The sequence below is a fragment of the Macaca thibetana genome, chromosome 6 (assembly GCF_024542745.1).
Source record: "Macaca thibetana thibetana isolate TM-01 chromosome 6, ASM2454274v1, whole genome shotgun sequence".
NCBI classification, from domain to species: domain Eukaryota; kingdom Metazoa; phylum Chordata; class Mammalia; order Primates; family Cercopithecidae; genus Macaca; species Macaca thibetana.
Window position 1 is genome coordinate 40,880,337 of NC_065583.1, and position 20,989 is coordinate 40,901,325.

Sequence of the window (20,989 nt, forward strand, 5' to 3'; positions counted from 1 at the left end):
CAACATGATGAAACCCCATCTCTACTAAAAATACAAAAATTAGCCGGGCGTGGTGGCACATGCCTGTAATCCCAGCTATTCAGGAGGCTGAGGCAGGAGAATGGCTTGAACCCAGGAGGCAGAGGTTGCAGTGAGCCAAGATCATGCCACTGCCCACCAGCCTGGGTGGTAGAAAAAGACTCCATCTCAGGAAAAAAAAAGAAAGACAAAAAACATGTAATATTGTAGCATATTCCAAATGTGTGTTTTAAGAGAAAATTTTAAATTTAAAATATTTTTATTTAAATAAATGTTACTTGCATTTTCATAGTTATTATTGTGGCTCTATTCTCAAGGCCATTCTGATCTTTCTCCACTAAGTTTTTAATTAAGTAATACCTTGTAAAATATCTGACACAATATTAAATAAAATAGCTGAAAGAGAAAGAAAAATATAAACTACATAACAAAAACTCAACAGGCGAAATTTTTAAAACCGTAAATTAGAAAACAAACAAATAGCTTGCACTAAAGATAGAGTGTGGAAAACCACCATTTTGAAAGTCACATACTACAATTCAGGAAATATAACAGGTAGTGACATTAAAGAGGCAAATCTCATATCCAGATTTCTGCCTTGTGTTATGTATGAGCTGAGAGGAGAGAAAGAGTTTTTTAAAAACCGGATTTCTGTCTTATAGATTACTGACAGAAAAAGTTAATTCTCATCTAAACTGGTAAGGGTAATGTTTTAAGTTACAGACTATAAATTTCAAAAGAACTCAAAGTTTGGAATCTTTACATGGCTGATCATTTTACCACTAACTGGAGAAAATTTCAATTAAAAGGAGAATGTCTTCTTGAAGAAAGAAAACATTTGTTAAAAAAGTATTTTCTCCAATTTCTGTAAACAGAATTTCAAAAAATTTTCTAAATGTAGACAAAATTTCAGTCAACATTTCCCGAATTATCTACATTGTCAGGCATTTAAAAACATGTTTTATGCAAGTTGAAATGAAGGCTGTGTTTATAACATTTATTGACATAATTTGATTCCTAAAGTGAAGCAACTGTTCTCTAAAGTTTAGGGGAAGTTTCTTATCAAAATGATAGATACTGAGGGATGCTGAACAATCAGATGTTAACAACGTCTCCATCCAGAGAAATGTAGAGAACTACAAACTTAACAAGGTAACAATTGCTATATATTTTTGCTTGGGTTTCTTATAAACAATACAAGTAGACTAAAATACTATGCATCATTTAGAAATAAATAAATGATAGTGATGTTAATGTTTAATGAATGACGAACAACTAAATTGGTTTTCAAGTGTTATGGCAGCATAGCATCAGAAATTCAATGTCACTTTAATCACAAATTTAAATAAAATTGATTCAGCACCCAATAAATACCTATTTAATATACGATTTATAATTCTCACTAGAAGTCAAGATAAAGTCGGCTCCAATATTAAGGGGTTTACTCTATAAGAAAAAAATCTGCTGGATTTCTAGAAAAATGAATAAAACTATTAGAATGGCCCCTGGGAGTAATTGAAAACATCTTTCAAGAAAAAATAAATAATTATATAAATAAATAAAATACTAGAACAACCCACCTTCCCAGATAAATCTGAAGAAGCAGAGGGTTCTCCCGTTCGCTCTGTAGATCCAGCACAAGGAGAAAGGCCCGGGCTGAAAGCCATGAGGTCAGTCTTCGGTGGACCCTCCCCAGAGCACACCCTCTGCCTCCTCTGCTGCGAGTATGACCAACTCCCCACCTCGCTGGAACACACCAGCGTAGGCTTGCCCAGCGCGCACTCTCCCTCGGTGGGCAGCGCAGAGCACCGCAGCGCAGTGTACAGCAGCAGCGTGAGGACCAACAGGCTGGACACGGCGCAGATGGCGATGATCAGGTACACGTTGACATCCACCAGCGTTACCTCGGCGCCCGTGGCGCCCACTGACGCCCGCGAAGATGCCTTTGGCGCCTGGCCGCTGTCCACCAGCGACACCAGCACAGTGGCCGTGGCTGTCAGCGCTGGCTCCCCGTGGTCTTTCACCAGCACCAGTAGGCGGTGGCGCGGTGCGTCCGTCTCATCTAGGGCTCGTGTCGTGCTGATCTCACCAGTGTACAGCCCCACGCGGAACGGGATGCGCGCGCTGACCGTTTCTGGCTGCACCTCGTATGAAAGCCACGCGTTGTAGCCTGAGTCGGCGTCCACTGCGCGCACCTTCCCCACCACCACGCCGGCGCCCACCGAACGCAGCACCAGCTCGCTGACTGCGCCGTCAGTGCCCCTCGTCCGAGATGCCAGCAGCACCGGCGCATTGTCATTCTCGTCCAGCACGAATACCTGCAACGTCACGTTGCTGCCCAGAGGCGGCACGCCCGCGTCGCGCGCGCTCACCTGGAACTGCAGCAGCTCCAGCTCCTCGTGGTCCAGCGGCTGCAGCGCGTACACCTTGCCGCTCTCCGCGTGCACCGACACGTAGCTCGACAGCGCGCGCTCGCCCACCCGCCGCTCCACCAGCGAGTAGGACACCAGCGCGTTCTCCTGCGCATCCGCGTCCCCCGCCGACACTGTGAAGATGTGGCAGCCCGGTGGGTTGTTCTCCTTCACGAACACCGTGTACTCGGACTGCGCGAACGCTGGCGCGTTGTCGTTCACGTCGGCCACCTCCACAGACACGCTGGCCGTGGCCCACAGAGAAGGCGAGCCCCCATCCCGCGCGGTCACCACCAGCTCATAGGCTGACACGTTCTCGCGGTCCAGGGCGCTGTCCAGCACCAACGAGTAGTAATTCTTGTAGGTGGACACCAGCTTGAAAGGGACGTGGGGCGTCAGGGAGCAGGTCACTTGCCCGTTGGCATCTGCGTCTAGGTCAGTCACACTAATCAGGGCAATAACTGTCCCCAGTCGTGCGTCCTCTTTTACAGGAAGCGAGAGCGTTTTGATAATCAACCGTGGAGCATTGTCATTTACATCCACAACTTCCACAAGAACTGTACAATGACCAGCCAGTGGTGGGAAGCCTTTATCGACAGCCTCTATTGGGATCTTGTGTGCTCTACTTTCTTCAAAATCCATGTGTCCTATCACCGTGATTGCCCCACTTACGGGGTCCACGTGGAACTTGGATTTTATATCTGGAGAAACGTCACTGGAGAAGGAGTAAATAATATCCCCATTCAAGCCTTCGTCTAAATCTGAGGCATTGGGGTGAATCACCAGCGTTCCGATAGAAGCGTTTTCTGGTAATTTCACCGTATAGAGGGTTCTGTCGAACACTGGGGCATTGTCATTGACGTCCAGTACTGTGATGAGTAACTGAACGGTGCCAGTCAGTTCAGGTTTGCCTCCATCGGTGGCCGTGAGCAATAAATGAAGCTCCGGAGTTTTTTCTCTGTCTAAAAGTTTCCGTAATACAAGCCCAAGAGGTTTTACCTGCTGGTTGCTGGTTGGCACATCCAGGGAGAAATACTCATTGGGGCTCAGTCTGTAAGTGAGCAAGGCGTTCTCCCCGATATCTGCATCGGACGCGCCCTCTAGTGGAAACCGAGAGTCAAGCGGCCTGGATTCCGCGATGAACAGGTTCTTTTGTGTCGCTGGGAACACGGGAGGGTTGTCATTAATGTCCTTCACCTCCACGTCCACATGGAAAACCTGCAGCGGCCTGTCCACGATCACCTCCAGGTGGATGCTGCACTCCGCACTCCGCCCACACAGCTCCTCGCGGTCGATCCGCGAATTCACAAACAAAATGCCATTCTGCAGATTTACCTCCAGAAGGTCCCCGCGGCCTTTGGAATCCAACTGGAACAGGCGCGGCACCAGCTCCCCCAGCTCCAGCCCCAGGTCCTGCGCAATGCGGCCGACGAAGGTGCCGTGTTTGGCTTCCTCCGGGACGGAGTAGTGGAGCTGGCCGCTCCCTACCACCCACATCGCCAGGATCAGAAGCGAGAGCAGTAGAGGCTGACCCTCTGGATCTCCTCGACTTGAGTACAACATTTCAAATACTAAGTCTTCTTCTAATTAGTGAAAACTGCCTTCAAATTAGGAGAAATCATCTGATTTCGTCAGTCCCCTTCTGCTGTGTTCGCCATTGTTCAGCATAGACAGAGTGAAAAAGAATTGAGCCTCTTTCCCGTGGGAAAAGGGCTGTATTTGTCTGGATTCAGAGAGAACATCGCGGCAAAGAGTGACATCACGTGGCCCAAAGTGTAAGTACATATTTTATGAATAAAATTTTCACAACTATTCTGCAAAACTTATTTCATTTTCTTAATTTTTTCTTAAGTAATCATTGTTGAAACAGAAGATCCCGTTTCTCTTGCTGGAGCCTTCTTAGCAGACTGACCGCCTCTGAAAGTTTTGTATGACCTTGATTGTGGTTTTCTCACCCCTGAGAAAACTCTCCACTTAAGTTTTAAATAACGACAGAAATGAAGTAAAAATTAAAATGATTCCATTGAGCAATCATGAATTTTAAATTACAAAATTCCTTTGTTCTGGAATTCAGAATCTCCCATATGGCTCGAAATGGGATTCTGGTGTAAGAGAAATCCAGGAGTTGCAATCTCTAGTGAATATAGGAGTCCAGAAATCTACTGATGAAAAAGAAACTTGGTCATTTCTGGGGAAAGGAATCAAGAAAAAGGAGCAACCAACTGAGGTAGTTTTCTTGAGTAATTCTATGAATTGAAAAGGTAGAAAATATTGCAAGAAAAGCGAGAATTGACTTTAAGGTCTCACGTTGCGTGGGGAGAAAATATATTTTTCTCTTTTGTAGCATTTATACAATCTGTTTCCAGAAATGTGTTTGTTTGATTCTTTCCAAGTGTTATCATTTATGAATAATCTCTTCTTTGTAATCTCCAATATAGTTTGTATTATATGTTATTACAATATGTTTTGATTTCATTATTACTCATCCTTGGTACTCAGGGCAATTTCTGTTTTTAAAGTTATGCTTGAGATTATTTACCTGCCTAAGTTCTACAAAGTTCTCTTGTGAGTTTTACTATCTTATTCCAACGTGCAAGTCGATTAATTAAATCTAGATTTTAGTGTATCTCAAGCCTAAAGGCAAAATCGTGACAGTTTATTGTGCCATTAATGTTTTTGCATGTTTATCTTTTATTTCATATTTCTACTGATAACAGCCTAAGAGGTGCTTTTAACAATTGCTTCTGGCCTTGATTATTGCAGTAGCTTCTGAGTTTGTCTTCCCGTTCAACCTTCTTTTAAAAGTCGTGATTTATTTTGCTCCAAGTAGTTTAATAGTTCCCAAATACTTCTAAAGAATGGCCAAATTCCTTAATCACTCGCCGCCATTTAGTTTATTGCTCAAAAATCAAGAGATCTTCTTACATTGGTTTTCCTGCCTTCATTCTCTGCAGACTGTGTGTTTTAAAAAGGGGACCTTTCTATGTGTCATATTGATGCTTTTCTGTGTCTTCCATTTTCCTTATGTTTTCTCCTTCCAAGAAATGTCTATTATTCTCGATATTCTCCCAGGGGGAAACTTACTTATTTAAAAACCACTGAAACACATCATGCTCCTTCGAGTATTTCCTCAAAAATTCAAATAGGAAATGATTGTCTTTCAACTTCAACCTCACTCTGATTTACCTCTTTTGTACCTGTTACATTATCTTGCCTTGCATTGTTGTGACTCTTATTCTTTATTTGACCTCAAATTTTAAAGCCAGAAGCTGGGTCTCAATAATAATTCCGGACATGGAGATATGCTGTTAGAAATCTATAAGGGTCCTATTTAATGTTTAATGAAGACTGGTTATTACAATTTTCTCTACTTGCTAAGAAAGCATTTTAGGCTGGACGCAGTGGCTCCTGCCTGTAATTCCGGCATTTTGGGAGGCCGAGGTTGGTGGATCACTAGGTCAGGAGATGGCGACCATCCTGGCTAACACGGTGAAACCCCATCTCTACTAAAAATACAAAAAATTAGCCTGGCATGGTGGCCTGCGCCTGTAATCCCAGCTACTCCGGAGGCTGGGAAAGGAGAATCACTTGAACCCAGGAGGCAGAGGTTGCAATGAGCCGAGATCGCGCCGCTGCACTCCAGCCTGGGCGATAGAGCGAGACTCCGTCTCAAAAAAAGAAAAGAAGGAAGGGAGGGAGGGAGGGAGGGAGGGAGGGAGGGAGGAAGGAAGGAAGGAAGAAAGAAGGAAGGAAGGAAGGAAGGAAGGAAGGAAGGAAGGAAGGAAGGAAGGAAGAAAGAAAGAAAAAGAAAGAAAGAAAGAAAGAAAGAAAGAAAGAAAGAAAGAAAGAAAGAAAGAAAGAAAGAATTTTAAAAGGCTATTCTACAACACTCTACATAAATGGTCTACTTAATTCATAGAACTACAACATAAATTGACTTCAAATCATCATCAACATATTATCGTATACTTCTTTTTAAGAAAAATACTATTAATGGAAAGAAACATACAAAGATCTCAAACACCTACTCAGCCCTCTGCAAGGTCTCAGGCAACTTTTAAATATGGGAAACATACAGCTACCAATGTAAGATAGTCTACACATTCCTTGGAAGGACTTTAACCATTCCAGAAAATTTTTTTCCACATAGGTGGTATTAACTTGACTTTCCTAAACCCATAATAACCTTTAGATTTTTTTCATTCCACCACACAACACTCAAAGTATTGAAACATCCTAGGTTAATCTAAAAATGACTTTATAAAAGATAATTTTACATAAAAATAAGATTAGTATGGACGGTCATAATGACTTTCTGACATTTTAGGTTTCCTTCTTGCAATCACTAACTTCTTTTCTTTTAAGAATGATAACTAAATTTTATTATGTACCTATCACTTGCCAGACTTTATTCTTGATAATTTATAACTATTAACTTACTTGATACAAAAAGTATATGCAGTAGAATTCACATTTATCATGCATACATATAAAGCCAAGGAACTGAATAACAAATCCTTTACCAAAGACTACATATACAAAAATTGGTAAAGGGAGGACTTGATTTAGAGAGCTTCAGAATCCACAATACTTAATAACTAACTTCTGGCACATTTCAATCCCAGAAATACTTAATAGCTAAAAGCATCACCATAATTAGAATAGTGAAAAGTATTAATGTACAAGAAACAGGTTTAGACTTTCTCATTGTGAAAGCACAACCCCAAATTCAAATATCAATTAGAGAGATATTTGAAGAAACACAGAACTAAAATGACTTAAATGATAAGTTGCCAAATACAATGCTAGGTGGCGGAAAGAATCCTTTTATTTATGATATTTTGTAAAAGTCAATTAAATGTTTAGGAGAATTCAGTAATTAAAGTAATACCTGAGAACCAGGTAGACATAGACAGGATGGGAAATATTACTTACACAAAGGAAAAACTCCACATACTATTCAAACAGGATAATAAAGATAAGCATATTTTTTAAAGTCCTTAAAGGACTAAAATGAAAACAATTTGCTTTTATGTAATGTGTTCTAATAAATAAAATGTTAAACATGGACAGGCATTAAAAGAACATTAAAATCAACTACAAAATAATTCTGCTTTGAGGTTACCTTCAGGTGGACAAAGGGGATAAAACATGCCCATAAATGATTACATTATTGGTTCTTAAGGGATTAAAAGATTTAAAATAATGCTAATAACAAACTGTAAGAATTCAGAGTCCCAGAAATCCTTCATTCCCTTCCATCAAGTTCCACCATTTCCTCCAAAGCAACATGCTCAAAGTCTAATGGGTATTTAATATCAAGGCAGGTGGAACAGTCACAAGAAGCAAAGGTAAAAAGACAAGAGGAAAGAAAAGAAAGAAAACATTGAAAGACATCAAAATAAAGTATCTTGGATTTTTCAAAGATTTATCCCATAAAGCTAAATATTTTTACACAAACTAATGGGCCATGATAATCCCAAATATTCTGTATAATAAAGATTTATAAATTATGTTTGGTTTGCAAGAATGAAATTACCATGTATAGTTTTTCTGATGAAAACATTTTTCTAAGTCATATTAAATATCACTTTAATGTGGAATATTATTGAGAAGATTCCAACTCATGAACAAAGGATTGAATGATAAGAGTTTAGAAGATACTTGCAAGAGTAAAGTAATCATTTTCTAAACATAGAGGCTCAAAAAATGTTAAGTTGTCGACACCCCAACTGTAAAAATCATGTAGAATAAAAAACACGTCTCCAAATAGTAAAATGGTCTAAATAATGACTTAAAAGAAGCATTACAAATCTCTTCCCTCTTGATTTTACTTTTTTACTAGTTTAAAAAAAATTAGGAAGTATATGAAAACTATCAAATTTTGAAAAACACTATTATTCTGTATTTTATCACTACATTGCTTAAAACGGCAATAGTGAAACACTAAAGATATTTGTGACTACTAGACACCAGAAAGTCAGATAATAAGATGAATAAACTGAGATGTTAAAGTGAATAAGAGTAAACATAACGACAACATATTTAAAACATGCATTTCAAAGTACAGCATATGGAGTAAGATTAAGAGTTCAGTGCCTAAGGACAAAAGAATAAATGTTTTGGGGGAATACATTCACCAAAGATCAAAATACCCTGGACGTTGTTAGAGCATTGTTCAGAGAAGACGGCTGTAAGGCAGGCCAAAATAAATGGTCAGTAAAAAAAGGATATCATCCAACCATAACTTGAGTTTCCAGATAGACCCAACTTGTGGAGAATGATTAATACTGTATTATGCCACTGAGAAAATTCAATTAATTATAAAAGGTTTCTAAAAACTAAAACAATGTTTAAATTTTCACTATATAATACGGTGAAAAATACATATGAAACACTTTTAAAGTAATTACAATTTCCACAAATAGAATTTATGAGTTCTAAATTTAAATGGACTTACTTTGAGGCCATGATCAACATTTAAACCTTGCTGTTCGCCTACATCAACTGATCCCAGATCAGGAGGAAGGCTGGGGCTGAAGGCCATGAGGTCCGTCTTCAGTGGCCCCTCACCAGAGCACACCCTCTGCCGTTGTTGCTGCGAGTATGACCAGCTCCCCACCGCACTGGAGCACACCAGAGTGGGCTTGCCCGCCGGGCACCCACCCTCAGTGGGCGGAGCTGAGCACCGCAGCGCAGTATACAGTAGCAGCGTGAGCACCAGAAGGCTAGATACCGCGCAGATGGCGATGATCAGGTACAGGTTGACATCCACCAGCGCCGCTTCGGGACCCAGAGCGCCAGTCGACGGCCTCGAAGACGCCTTTGGAGCCTGGCCGCTCTCCACCAGCGACACCAGCACGGTGGCCGTGGCCATCAGCGCCGGCTCACCATGATCCTTCACTATCACCAGCAGGCGGTGGCGCGGAGAGTCCGCTTCTTCCAGGGCACGAGTCGTGCTAATCTCTCCCGTGTACAGCCCCACACGGAACGGGAACCGAGCGCTGCTTGCCGCTGGCTGCAGCTCATACGAAAGCCACGCATTGTAGCCCGAGTCGGGGTCCACCGCGCGCACCTTTGCTACCACGTGGCCCGCACCCACCAACCGCGGCACCAGCTCGCTCACTGCACCACCAGTGCCACCCACCCGAGGCGCCAGCAGCACCGGCGCGTTGTCATTCTCGTCCAGCACGAATACCTGCAGCGTCACGTTACTGCCCAGAGGCGGCACGCCTGCGTCTCGCGCGCTCACCTGGAACTGCAGCAGCTCCAGCTCCTCGTGGTCCAGTGGCTGCAGAGCGTACACCTTGCCGCTCTGCGCGTGCACTGACACGTAGCTCGACAGCGCGCGCTCGCCCACCCGCCGCTCCACCAGCGAGTAGGACACCAGCGCGTTCTCCTGCGCATCCACGTCCCCCGCCGACACTGTGAAGATGTGGCAGCCCGGTGGGTTGTTCTCCTTCACGAACACCGTGTACTCGGACTGCGTGAACGCCGGCGCGTTGTCGTTCACGTCGGCCACCTCCACAGACACGCTGGTCGTGGCCCACAGCGAAGGCGAGCCCCCGTCCCGTGCGGTCACCACCAGCTCATAGGCTGACACGTTCTCGCGGTCCAGGGCGCTGTCCAGCACCAACGAGTAGTAATTCTTGAAGGTGGACACCAGCTTGAAGGGGACATGGGGCGTCAAGGAGCAGGTCACCTGCCCGTTGACACCTGAGTCAAGGTCGTTCACGCTAATTAGGGCGATGACAGTACCGAATTGAGCGTCTTCACGTACAGGCAAGGATAAGGAAGTCAATGTTATCTCAGGGACGTTATCATTTTTATCCAAAATTCTCACTAAAACGGTGCAATGACCCACCATGGGAGGATGGCCTTTGTCCGTTGCGTCAATGCGGATTTTATATAAATTTACTTGTTCAAAATCCAAATTACCCCGAATCACTATTTCTCCTGTATTTCGATCTATGCTAAAGTGGTCAATAACCATAGTTGCAACAAGGCTATTAAAAGAGTATGAAATGGCCCCATTCGCTCCTTCATCCCGATCAGAAGCATTCAGTCTGATAACTGTTGTTCCGTTGTCTGCGTTTTCGAATATTCTTACTTCGTATTCAGGCTGCTCGAAAGTGGGAGCATTATCATTCACATCCAGCACTGTGACCAGCAGGTGAACACTGCCTGTAAGCTCAGGTTTGCCGCCATCTGTGGCTGTCAGGAATAAGTTGTGTGCAGGAGCGTCCTCTCTGTCCAAGGATTTTCTTAATACGAGCTCAACCAGTTTATTCTCATTGTTCTTTGAATTCACATCTAGCATGAAGTAATCATGAGAGCTAAGCCTGTAAGTTAACACGGAGTTAGCTCCAACATCTGCATCAGACGCGCTCTCTAGAGGAAACCGAGAGTCTGGCATTCTGGATTCTGAAACAAATAGCTTTTGCTCTTTTACAGGGAACACTGGCGGGTTGTCGTTAATGTCCTTCACTTCCACGTCCACATGGAAAACCTGCAGTGGCCTGTCCACTATCACCTCCAGGTGGATGCTGCACTCCGCGCTCCTCCCGCACAGCTCCTCGCGGTCTATCCGAGAATTCACAAACAAAATGCCATTCTGCAGATTTACCTCCAGAAGGTCCCCGTGTGTTTTGGACGCCACCCGGAACAGGCGCGGCACCAGCTCCGCCAGCTCCAGCCCCAGGTCCTGCGCGATGCGGCCCACGAAGGTGCCGTGTTTGGCCTCCTCGGAGACAAAGTAGTGGAGCTGGCCGCTCCCCACCTTCCAGGCTGCGAGGAGCAGAAGCGAGAGTAGTAGTCGCCGGGATCCCAGGTTTCCTCGCCAGTGACAAACCATGTTAAATAGTCGTTTCCTATCAGAAAATCTTATCTTAATATGAAGATCAACGACTGTACTTTCCGGCGTCTTTTAATTCAATTCCGCTGCATCTCCCATTGTTCAGCCTTTAGAGACAGATGCTGTCAGAGGAACGACTTTGAACCTTGGCTAACCAGAACTTCTTAGTAGACAGCGACATCATGTGGCTTCAAAAGGTAATGATTACATGAATTACTTTCGCAATATCTGGGTTCTTTCATGCACCTTCTATTTCTTTATCATACTTTAATAGTAAATCCTTAACTTCATCAATTGCAGAGGTATTCATACCGTCTGGCTCCTTACATTAGTTTCATCTAGGGATTTCTTCTTCATAAGGAAAGGAATTTCTTCCCAATATTTTAAATATCGTATCAATTAATAATAAAGTATGACCTTTATGTCATGGATATCAGAAACGTAAACTGTCCTCCACAGTTTAGTGTGGAAGAAATGCATTAATATTTATTTGGTCACCAGAAACACTGGCATATATTACTCTGAGGTGAGCATATAATTCTAACTTTTCTACATTTTATCTTCTTGTGTTCTTATTGTTAAATTTCTGCTTTTCTTTATTCAATAAATGTCAAATTGCCTGAATAGTTTTACTTACTAAAGTAATAAAATGTATGTGCATATTCTTTACACTATTTCCCGATATCTCTATAGCTTGTTAAATTCAGCCTCTCACTTAAAACATTTTCCTCTATGATTTCTCTGACATGTCAAACTCTAGTAGTATTTCCACCATTGGCTTGTTTGTTAGTTCTTCATCTTTCTTCTGCTCCAAAAAGTGAGTATTTTCCAGAATTATGCCTTTAACCTTTTTTCCCCAATCTTTTTATTTAACATTTCTATTTCCAGGGCTTTAAACTAGCCTATTATTTGAAGTATTCTTAACTCCATATCTGCAACCCCCTGTTTTCATTTTCTACCTGACATTTTAACCTGTATACCCTAACATTGCCTAGAAAATGAGTCAACCAAAGTTAGAAGAATATCTAATCAATAATCACCCAAAACCCAAATCATTAAAAAATCACAATTTTTATAGCATGGCAATTCTCCACACTTACTCATATGTATTTTTATGATTTCTTTTCCCTTGCCTACCATATTTAAAGTTTGTATACATCCCATCTCTCCTTTCATGTGAGATAATTTCTGTCTTTATTAGTACAGCTTTCACTCGATTGCACTAAAATCTTCAGCAAGTTTATCTTTTTATTGACCAATTGTCAAGACATTAGACTTCCATCTGGGAGATAGGCTACATAACCATGAGCCAATCTTCTCGGTGCTAAGGCTAACCACTTTCCAATATGAGTCATATTTTACAGAAAATATGTTGTCTCTTTCTTGGTACACTCTTTGTTCAAGGTTTTTCTTCTATTACTTCATCTTTATGTGTCAAAATTCTATTCATCTTTCAAAGTCCACCTCAAAAGTAAATTCTCCATGAATGCCTTCATTGTAGATGATTAAGAGCTCCTCTGAATTTCTTCAAAATTCTTACCAAAAACGTAGGTAAAATAGGAAAGGTGAATAAGGGCATTTTCTGTGAAATGATTTAAATTTCTCATCACATTATTTACACAAAAAAATATTTCTGTAGTTGACTCTAAATAGTAGCAAACAATTTGTAAAGAAAATAGTATTTCTGGATATTTCAGGAGTTTGAGACCAGCCTGGGCAACATGGTAAGACCCCATGTCTACAAAAAATACAAAAATTAGCTGAGTATGGTGGTGTGCGCCTGTAGTCCCAGCAACTTCGGAGGCTGAGGTAGGAAGATCACTTGAGCCCAGGAGGCAGAGGTTGCAGTGAGCCCAGATTGTGCCAGTGCACTGCATCCTGGGCTACAGATTGAGACCCTGTCTCAAAAATAATAATAATAATAATAATAATTGATGAATACAGTTTGGGTGGCTGAGGAGGATAAATCAACTTCAAGTATTTCCCAATTTAGGGAATTCCTATTTAGGGTATTTAAAACTTTCTTAATAATACACTAGGAAGATTTTTAATATACATGCATGTAACCATAAAAACAAAGCAATGAAAACAGAATTACAATTACCATCTTTGAAGGTCAAAGATATTTATAGATTTTTCCACAAAACAATATTCTTTCAACAAGAGCAGCAAACTTGGTCTGCTTGTGGTGAATGACATATTACTGCTCAATGGTAAATAATTATATTGATTACCAAACAGATTTTTGACTTTGTATACTCTACCCTTATTCACGTTGAAAAGAAAACAGTAACATATCCTAAAATGATTTCCTAAAGTATATTAGAATATTAGGAACAGTGAAAATTGATCATCAGTTCTGGGTTTTATTTTATTTTATTTTATTATTTCATTTTATTTTATTTTTGAGGCAAGGTATTGCTCTGTCACCTAGGCTGGAGTTCAGTGGCATAACTGCAGCTTGGAGCTCCTACACTCAAGTGATCCTCCCACCTCAGCCTCTTGAGTAGCTGACACTACAGACACACATCACCATGCACAGCTAATTTTACAAAGTCTCTACAAAAGATGCACAAGCTGCTCTCAAACTCCTAGACTGAAGGAATCCTCCTGACTCGGCCTCCTGAAATGCTGGGATTAGAGGTGTATGCCACCACACCCAGTTAACTATCTTTTTTTAACTAACCAAATTATTTGTAAAAATTTTTTAAAAGTCTGGACAATTAGGTTATTGTTTCATTAATGTCCCTAATACAGTACTGGATTAATAAATCATGATATATCCATAAAACAAAATAAGATGCAAATACTTTTTAAAATAAGAAAGCAAATAATCAAAAAGAAGGAATAAGCGCTAATGAAATAATATGCCACAAAACCCAATATATAATTTAGGCTGGATGCGGTGGGTCATGCCTGTAATCCCAGCACTTTGGGAGGCTGAGGCAGGCAGATCACTTGAGCCCAAGATTTCAAGACCAGCCAGGGTAACATGGTGAAACTCTGTTTCTACTAAAATATATATATATAGAGAGAGAGAGAGAGAGAGAGCCCAGCATGGTTGCCAGCGTCTTTAATCTCAGCTACTTGGGTGACTGAAGCATGAGAATCGCTTGAACCAGAGAGGCGGATTTTGCAGTGAGCCAAGATCGCACCACTGCACTCCAGCGAGGGCGACAGAGTAAAACTCTGTCCAAAAAAAAAAAAAAAAAAAAATACATAATTTAAAGTGGAAAAACAAACAAAAAGTGCAGAAGGGTGGGTTTCTACTGTAATCACTTCTTTTTTTAAAAAAAGGAAGATGAAAGGCAGGCTGGGTGTGGTTGCTCATGTCTGTAATCCCAACACCTTGGGAGGCCAAGGTAGGAGGATCACTTGAAGCCAGGAGTTCAAGACCAGCCTGGGAAACAAGACGCCACTCTGTCTCTACAAAAATAAAACAAAATTAGCAGGGTGCAATGACATTCAGACTGTATTTCCAGCTACTCCAGAGGCTGAGACGGGAGGATCCTGTGAGCCCAGGACTGCAGTGAGCTATAATCCTGCCACTGCATTTCAGCAGCCTAGGTGATGGAGTGAGATCGTTGTCTCAAAAGAAGAAAAAAGAAAAGAAAAGGAAAAGAAAGAAAAGGAAAGAAAGAAGGAAGGAAGGGAGGGAGGGAAGGAAGGAAGGAAGGGGCAAATTCTAAAATACATATATAGGTGATTTACAATTTGGTGATTGTAAATACACACACATATATATATAATTTGGCAATAATAATCTTGGAATATACAAAAAAAAACTAAAACCGCTTCAGAAATTCGAAAAGGTAAAGTGAATGGTTTGGAGTTGGAGGAGACAACGAGATTTTTTACTATGTACTAGATTTCCCTCTTTGAAATTTTCAATGTGAATATATTTCTTATACAAACAAGGAACAAAATAAAAAATACTATTGAACTGCTATTTAAACTATTTTTAAATTGTTCATATTGATTCATCAAGAACATGGCAAATACATTTCAACAAAGTAAGTGAAAAAGAAGTCCGTACTACACAAATATGATAAAAAGAAGATAAATCGATATAAAAGAAATGTTTAAAATTCAGGTTCTAAATATAAAAAGGCAAAATTGAACAGATGATTTTGACACATATATTTTATAAAATGAGGACAATACATAGAATAAAATATTAGGTAAAATATATATATTGAAAATTGTTTATTATAGCATTTATAAGTATTATCAAAATATGGAAATGTAAATACTTGATTTTGTAAATACACTATAGAAGAAAGGTGAATCCATTGATCCAGTTAGCAAAGTCCTTCTCCAAAAATAGAGAGTAGCCAACATAAACCATAGATTTTGATCTACAGTATTACGTATCCCAAAAGTGTATATTAAAAGTACTTCCAAATAATTAGTGCAAATACAGCATAACACTAAAAAGTAATAATTATGTACAAAGTTATCAACTAAAAAAGAAATTATGAAAGAAAATTTATTTAAGGAGACAAATTGAACTAATTATTTTTAAAGTGTTGAAAGCAAGATTATTTACGACTCACATTGTCTGAAGAGGAGGGACCCCGAGGAAGGCTGGGACTGAAGGCCATGAGGTCTGTCTTGGGTGGGCCCTCCCCAGAGCACACCCTCTGCCGCCTCTGCTGGGAGAATGACCAGCTCCCCACCGAGCTGGAGCACACCAGAGTGGGCTTTACCAGACCACATGCACCCTCGGAGGACGGCGCTGAGCACCGCAACACCGTGTACAGCAGCAGGGTAAGCACCAACAGACTGGACACGGAGCAGATGGCGATGATCAGGTACACGTTGACATCCATCAGTGCCACCTCTGGGCCTGCAATGCCCACCGACGCCCGCGACGATGCCTTTGGCGCCTGGGCGCTTTCCACCAGCGACACCAGCACGGTGGCTGTGGCTGTCAGCGAGGGCTCTCCATGGTCCTTCACCAGCACCAGAAGGCGGTGGCGCGGTGCGTCCGTCTCACCTAGGGCTCGGGTAGTGCTGATCTCGCCAGTGTACAGCCCCACGCGGAACGGGATGCGCGCACTGGCGGCGACAGGTTGAAATTCGTACGAAAGCCACGCGTTGTAGCCTGAGTCAGCGTCAACTGCACGTACCTTCGCCACAACATGGCCCGCGCCCACAGACCGCGGCACAAGCTCGCTCACAGCGCCACCAATGCCACCCACCCGAGGCGCCAGCAGCACCGGCGCGTTGTCGTTCTCGTCCAGCACGAACACCTGCAGCGTCGCGTTGCTGCTCAGAGACGGCACGCCCGCGTCGCGTGCGCTCACCTGGAACTGCAGCAGCTCCAGCTCCTCGTGGTCTAGCGGCTGCAGCGCGTACACCTTGCCGCTCTCCGCGTGCACCGACACGTAGCTCGACAGCGCGCGCTCGCCCACCCGCCGCTCCACCAGCGAGTAGGACACCAGCGCGTTCTTCTGCGCGTCCGCGTCCCGCGCAGACACCGTGAAGATGTGGCAGCCCGGCGGGTTGTTCTCCTTCACGAACACCGTGTACTCGGACTGCGTGAACACCGGCGCGTTGTCGTTCACGTCGGCCACCTCCACGGACACGCTGGCCGTGGCCCACAGTGAAGGCGAGCCCCCGTCCCGCGCGGTCACCACCAGCTCATAGGCCGACACGCTCTCGCGGTCCAGGACGCTGTCCAGCACCAATGAATAGTAATTCTTGAAGGTGGACACCAACTTGAAGGGGACATGGGGCGTCAGGGAGCAGGTAACCTGTCCATTGACTCCAAAATCTCGGTCAAACACGCTAATCAAAGTGATGACTGTACCTGGCTGGGCATCCTCTGAAATAGGGAGAGACAGGGAAGTGAGAGTCAACTGTGGAGCATTGTCATTTACATCCACAACTTCCACAAGAACTGTACAATGACCAGCCAGTGGTAGGAAGCCTTTATCGACAGCCTCTACTGGGATCTTGTGTGCTCTACTTTCTTCAAAATCCATATGTCCTATCACTGTGATTGCCCCACTTACGGGGTCCATGTGGAACTTGGATTTTATATCTGGAGAAACATCACTGGAGAAGGAGTAAATAATATCCCCATTCAAGCCTTCGTCTAAATCTGAGGCATTGGGGTGAATCACCAGCGTTCCGATAGAAACGTTTTCTGGTAATTTCACCGTATAGAGGGTTCTGTCGAACACTGGGGCATTGTCATTGACGTCCAGTACTGTGATGAGTAACTGAACGGTGCCAGTCAGTTCAGGTTTGCCTCCATCGGTGGCCGTGAGCAATAAATGAAGCTCCGGAGTTTCTTCTCTGTCCAAAGGTTTCCGTAATACAAGCCCAAGAGGTTTTACCTGCTGGTTGCTGGTTGGCACATCCAGGGAGAAATACTCATTAGGGCTCAGTCTGTAAGTGAGCAAGGCGTTCTCCCCGATATCTGCATCGGACGCGCCCTCTAGTGGAAACCGAGAGTCAAGCGGCCTGGATTCCGCGATGAACAGGTTCTTTTGTGTCGCTGGGAACACGGGAGGGTTGTCGTTAATGTCCTTCACCTCCACGTCCACATGGAAAACCTGCAGCGGCCTGTCCACGATCACCTCCAGGTGGATGCTGCACTCTGCCCTCCGCCCACACAGCTCCTCGCGGTCGATCCGCGAATTCACAAACAAAATGCCATTCTGCAGATTTACCTCCAGAAGGTCCCCACGGAATTTGCACACCGCCCGGAACAGGCGCGGCACCAGCTCCGCCAGCTCCAGCCCCAGGTCCTGCGCGATGCGGCCCACGAAGGTGCCGTGTTTAGCCTCCTCGGGGACCGAGTAGTGGAGCTGGCCTCTCCCCGCCTCCCAAGCAGCTAGAATTGTAATAAACAGCAGTAGATGTCGGCGCCCTGGGTCGTATCCACTCCGGCACACCATTTCAGATTATTGGCGTTTTATTTTTCTAGTCAGCAAAACCTGCCTCCGAATTTATAGGAATGTTTTTATCACTTCATTTCAATCTCGATGTGTGGCCATTGTTGTGCATCTGAAGAGTGAAAGAGAGTGGAGCGTCTTTCCAGTGCGAACAGGAATGACTTCCTTTTGTTGATTATGAAAGAATTTGCGGTAAAGAGCGACATCATGTGGCCCAAATGGTAAGTAAGAATTACAAACTATTAATCGGTTGAAAAGTTTTATTTCAAACTCTGAATTTTTTTCTTCATTGTTGTTAAAGGTTAAAATAGCATTTCTCATGCTTGTTAGAAGCATTCTTAGGCAACTGATGGCTTTTGAATACTTAGTGTGAACATAATTGTAGCTTCCTCATGCCTTAGAAAAACTTTTTTTTCACACAGTTTTAAATAAAGACAGAAACCTAAGTGACAATTCCTTTGATCTGGATCCCAGGAAACTTCATATTCTTGATTCAGTACCCCTTGTTAAGAAAAATCCTGTACTCTTTTAGGGGGACCCAGGATCTCAAGAATCTACTGATTGATGAAAGAGAAACTTAGAAAGGGGGTGTGTGTGTGTGTGTGTGTGTGTGTGTGTTTTCTTTTTAGGAGGCAAGAAACATTAGCACCTATCTAGACACTTCTTGGGAAAACAAAATAAGAGAAGGTTTGGGGAATCTTTGAAGGGGAAGAATTTGTATCATGTGAACTTTCTGAGGAGGAAGTATTCTGAATTTTTTGCTTTAGCAGAATCTAAATATACTGTTTCAGGAGTTCATGATTTTATATTTGTTTCCTCATTCTATCCTTTCAAACACTTGTGTGTTATGATATTTGCCTATTTATACAATCTCAAATATTATTTGTATTATTTCTTTTATAATATAAGTTTATTTTATTAGATAAATTTCAGTGCTCAGCCATCTCACATAAAGCAGCCCCTTGATCAAGTCTTGAGTTATTTCATCCTTTTTGGATCTACCTTACTGTGTTAGTTTTCTTGAATGTTTCACTCCCATGTTCCCAACGGCAATGTAAAATAATTATGTCTGTATCCAGATGTTTTCCTAAATAAGTTTTCATAATTGCTGCTTCCCTGGAGTATTGCAGTGGCTTCTTATTGTGTAACCTGTCCATTCCTATTTCATTCTCCTTCATTTAATCCTTACAGTCATTTTCCTTAAACACTTTTGATTCCCATTGCTTCACACTTTTTGACAGCTTTCAAACGACTTTTGAAGAGTGTCAAAATTACTTGTCTAGTACTCAAAGTTACCCAAAAGGTTTTTCTCATATTACTTTTCTTGCTTTATATCACAGTCTCTCTTATAGGAACCATGTGCTTTACCCAAAGTTGACTATTCCTTATTTCTAGGTACATTTGGAATTTTCCGTGTACTCACTTAAGTTACTCTCTTCTCAAGAATACCTATTAGTCTCCATATTCTCCCAGGAAAAACTCTTTCCATTTTATAACCAGTAAAACATCATGACTCTTCAAGGACTCCTTCAACAAGGGAAAAAGGCAAATACTTTTTTTCTATTCCAATAACACTGTGAAGTACCTTTCTAGCACCTCTTACAATATTCTTCCTTTTACTATCATCGTATTTATGTAGGATATTTATCTTTATTTATCTATTAAATTTGAAGCCAGGGACTGGGTGTTGTTAATTCGATGATTCTCAGCAGGCACAGTGTGATACTCTTAAAGACCCCCCTAGAAACTCTTAAAAAAACATTTACTCACTAGCAACGCTGCAGTTCTCTACTTCCTAAGAAAGTATGCTGTTTTGAGATTGTTAGATATCATTATCTACACAAATGGTGATCTTCGGTATAATCAGAGACAATTCCATAACTCTTAAGTATGTAGAGGTAGTTTTTTAAATTTTGGTGCAATATTAATTATATGCTTAAAAATTATCATGTACTTCTTTTAGAAAACAGAAAATACTACTAATGGTTTCTGCCATTTCAAGAATGGAAAATGCTCACATTAGGGAACACAAACCTCAACTCAGTCCTCTAATGGCCCTTAAGCAACTTTTAAATGTGGGCAAATACACCATTCAGGCTTAACATAGTCTAATATTTCCTGGGAAGGTGGACAACACAAAAAGTCAAAACCACCTTCAGGAAATCACTGAGGACTCAGCAGTTTAAATGTCTTTTGAATTCATAAAACTTTTCCACTGTCCAAGTCTTAATTCAATTTTCAACTTTGAAACACACATTTTAAATTACTTTTGATGTGGAACATGGCATTTAAAATGTTAGAGACATCTCGGATTAATTTGGTAATTATGGCCTCACTATGAATAACAAAAACTCAATCTTTACATAAAATGAAAACAATATGGAATCCGTAATGAGAGCTTCCTAACATACAATGACATAAAGTTTTTATTTTCCTCTTTGGAAAACTAGTAGCAAATTTTATTAAGCACTTACTATTTGGCAAACACAGCTATAAGCACCTTACAGTATCAACTTACTAAAGCTTTATGAAAATTCTATCATTGAAACTAGTGTTTATCACTCCAACTTTACAGAAGAAACTGAAATGGAGGTGAAACAATCCATCCACAAAACAAAATTGGTAGCAATGAAGTTTAGGCAAGGTAGGATAGCAACAAAAGTCACACCTAATCACTACTTTTTGCTGCTTTTCATTTAAAGAAATAATGAATAGCCAAGCATAGTGACTCACACCTATAATCTTAGTACTCTGGGAGGCCAAGGTGGGCAGATCACTTGCAACCAGTAGTTTGAGAC

At 41.9% G+C, this 20,989-nt stretch overlaps 3 protein-coding genes across 3 annotated transcripts; all 3 read right to left on the reverse strand.

Annotated features, from left to right (window-relative positions):
* Positions 1–230: 230 nt before the first annotated feature.
* On the reverse strand, positions 231–6,101 carry LOC126957281 (protocadherin alpha-9). Its single transcript, XM_050794999.1, has one exon. It carries the CDS (start codon positions 3,990–3,992, stop codon positions 1,512–1,514), a length of 2,481 nt encoding a protein of 826 aa, XP_050650956.1. The 5' UTR covers positions 3,993–6,101; the 3' UTR covers positions 231–1,511.
* A 2,737-nt stretch (positions 6,102–8,838) lies between these two features.
* On the reverse strand, positions 8,839–13,174 carry LOC126957286 (protocadherin alpha-8). Its single transcript, XM_050795005.1, has one exon. The coding sequence runs from the start codon at positions 11,281–11,283 to the stop codon at positions 8,839–8,841; it is 2,445 nt and encodes an 814-aa protein (XP_050650962.1). The 5' UTR covers positions 11,284–13,174.
* A 2,650-nt stretch (positions 13,175–15,824) lies between these two features.
* Positions 15,825–18,638, reverse strand: LOC126957302 (protocadherin alpha-7). Its single transcript, XM_050795024.1, has one exon. The coding sequence runs from the start codon at positions 18,192–18,194 to the stop codon at positions 15,825–15,827; it is 2,370 nt and encodes a 789-aa protein (XP_050650981.1). The 5' UTR covers positions 18,195–18,638.
* Between the last annotated feature and the right edge of the window lie 2,351 nt (positions 18,639–20,989).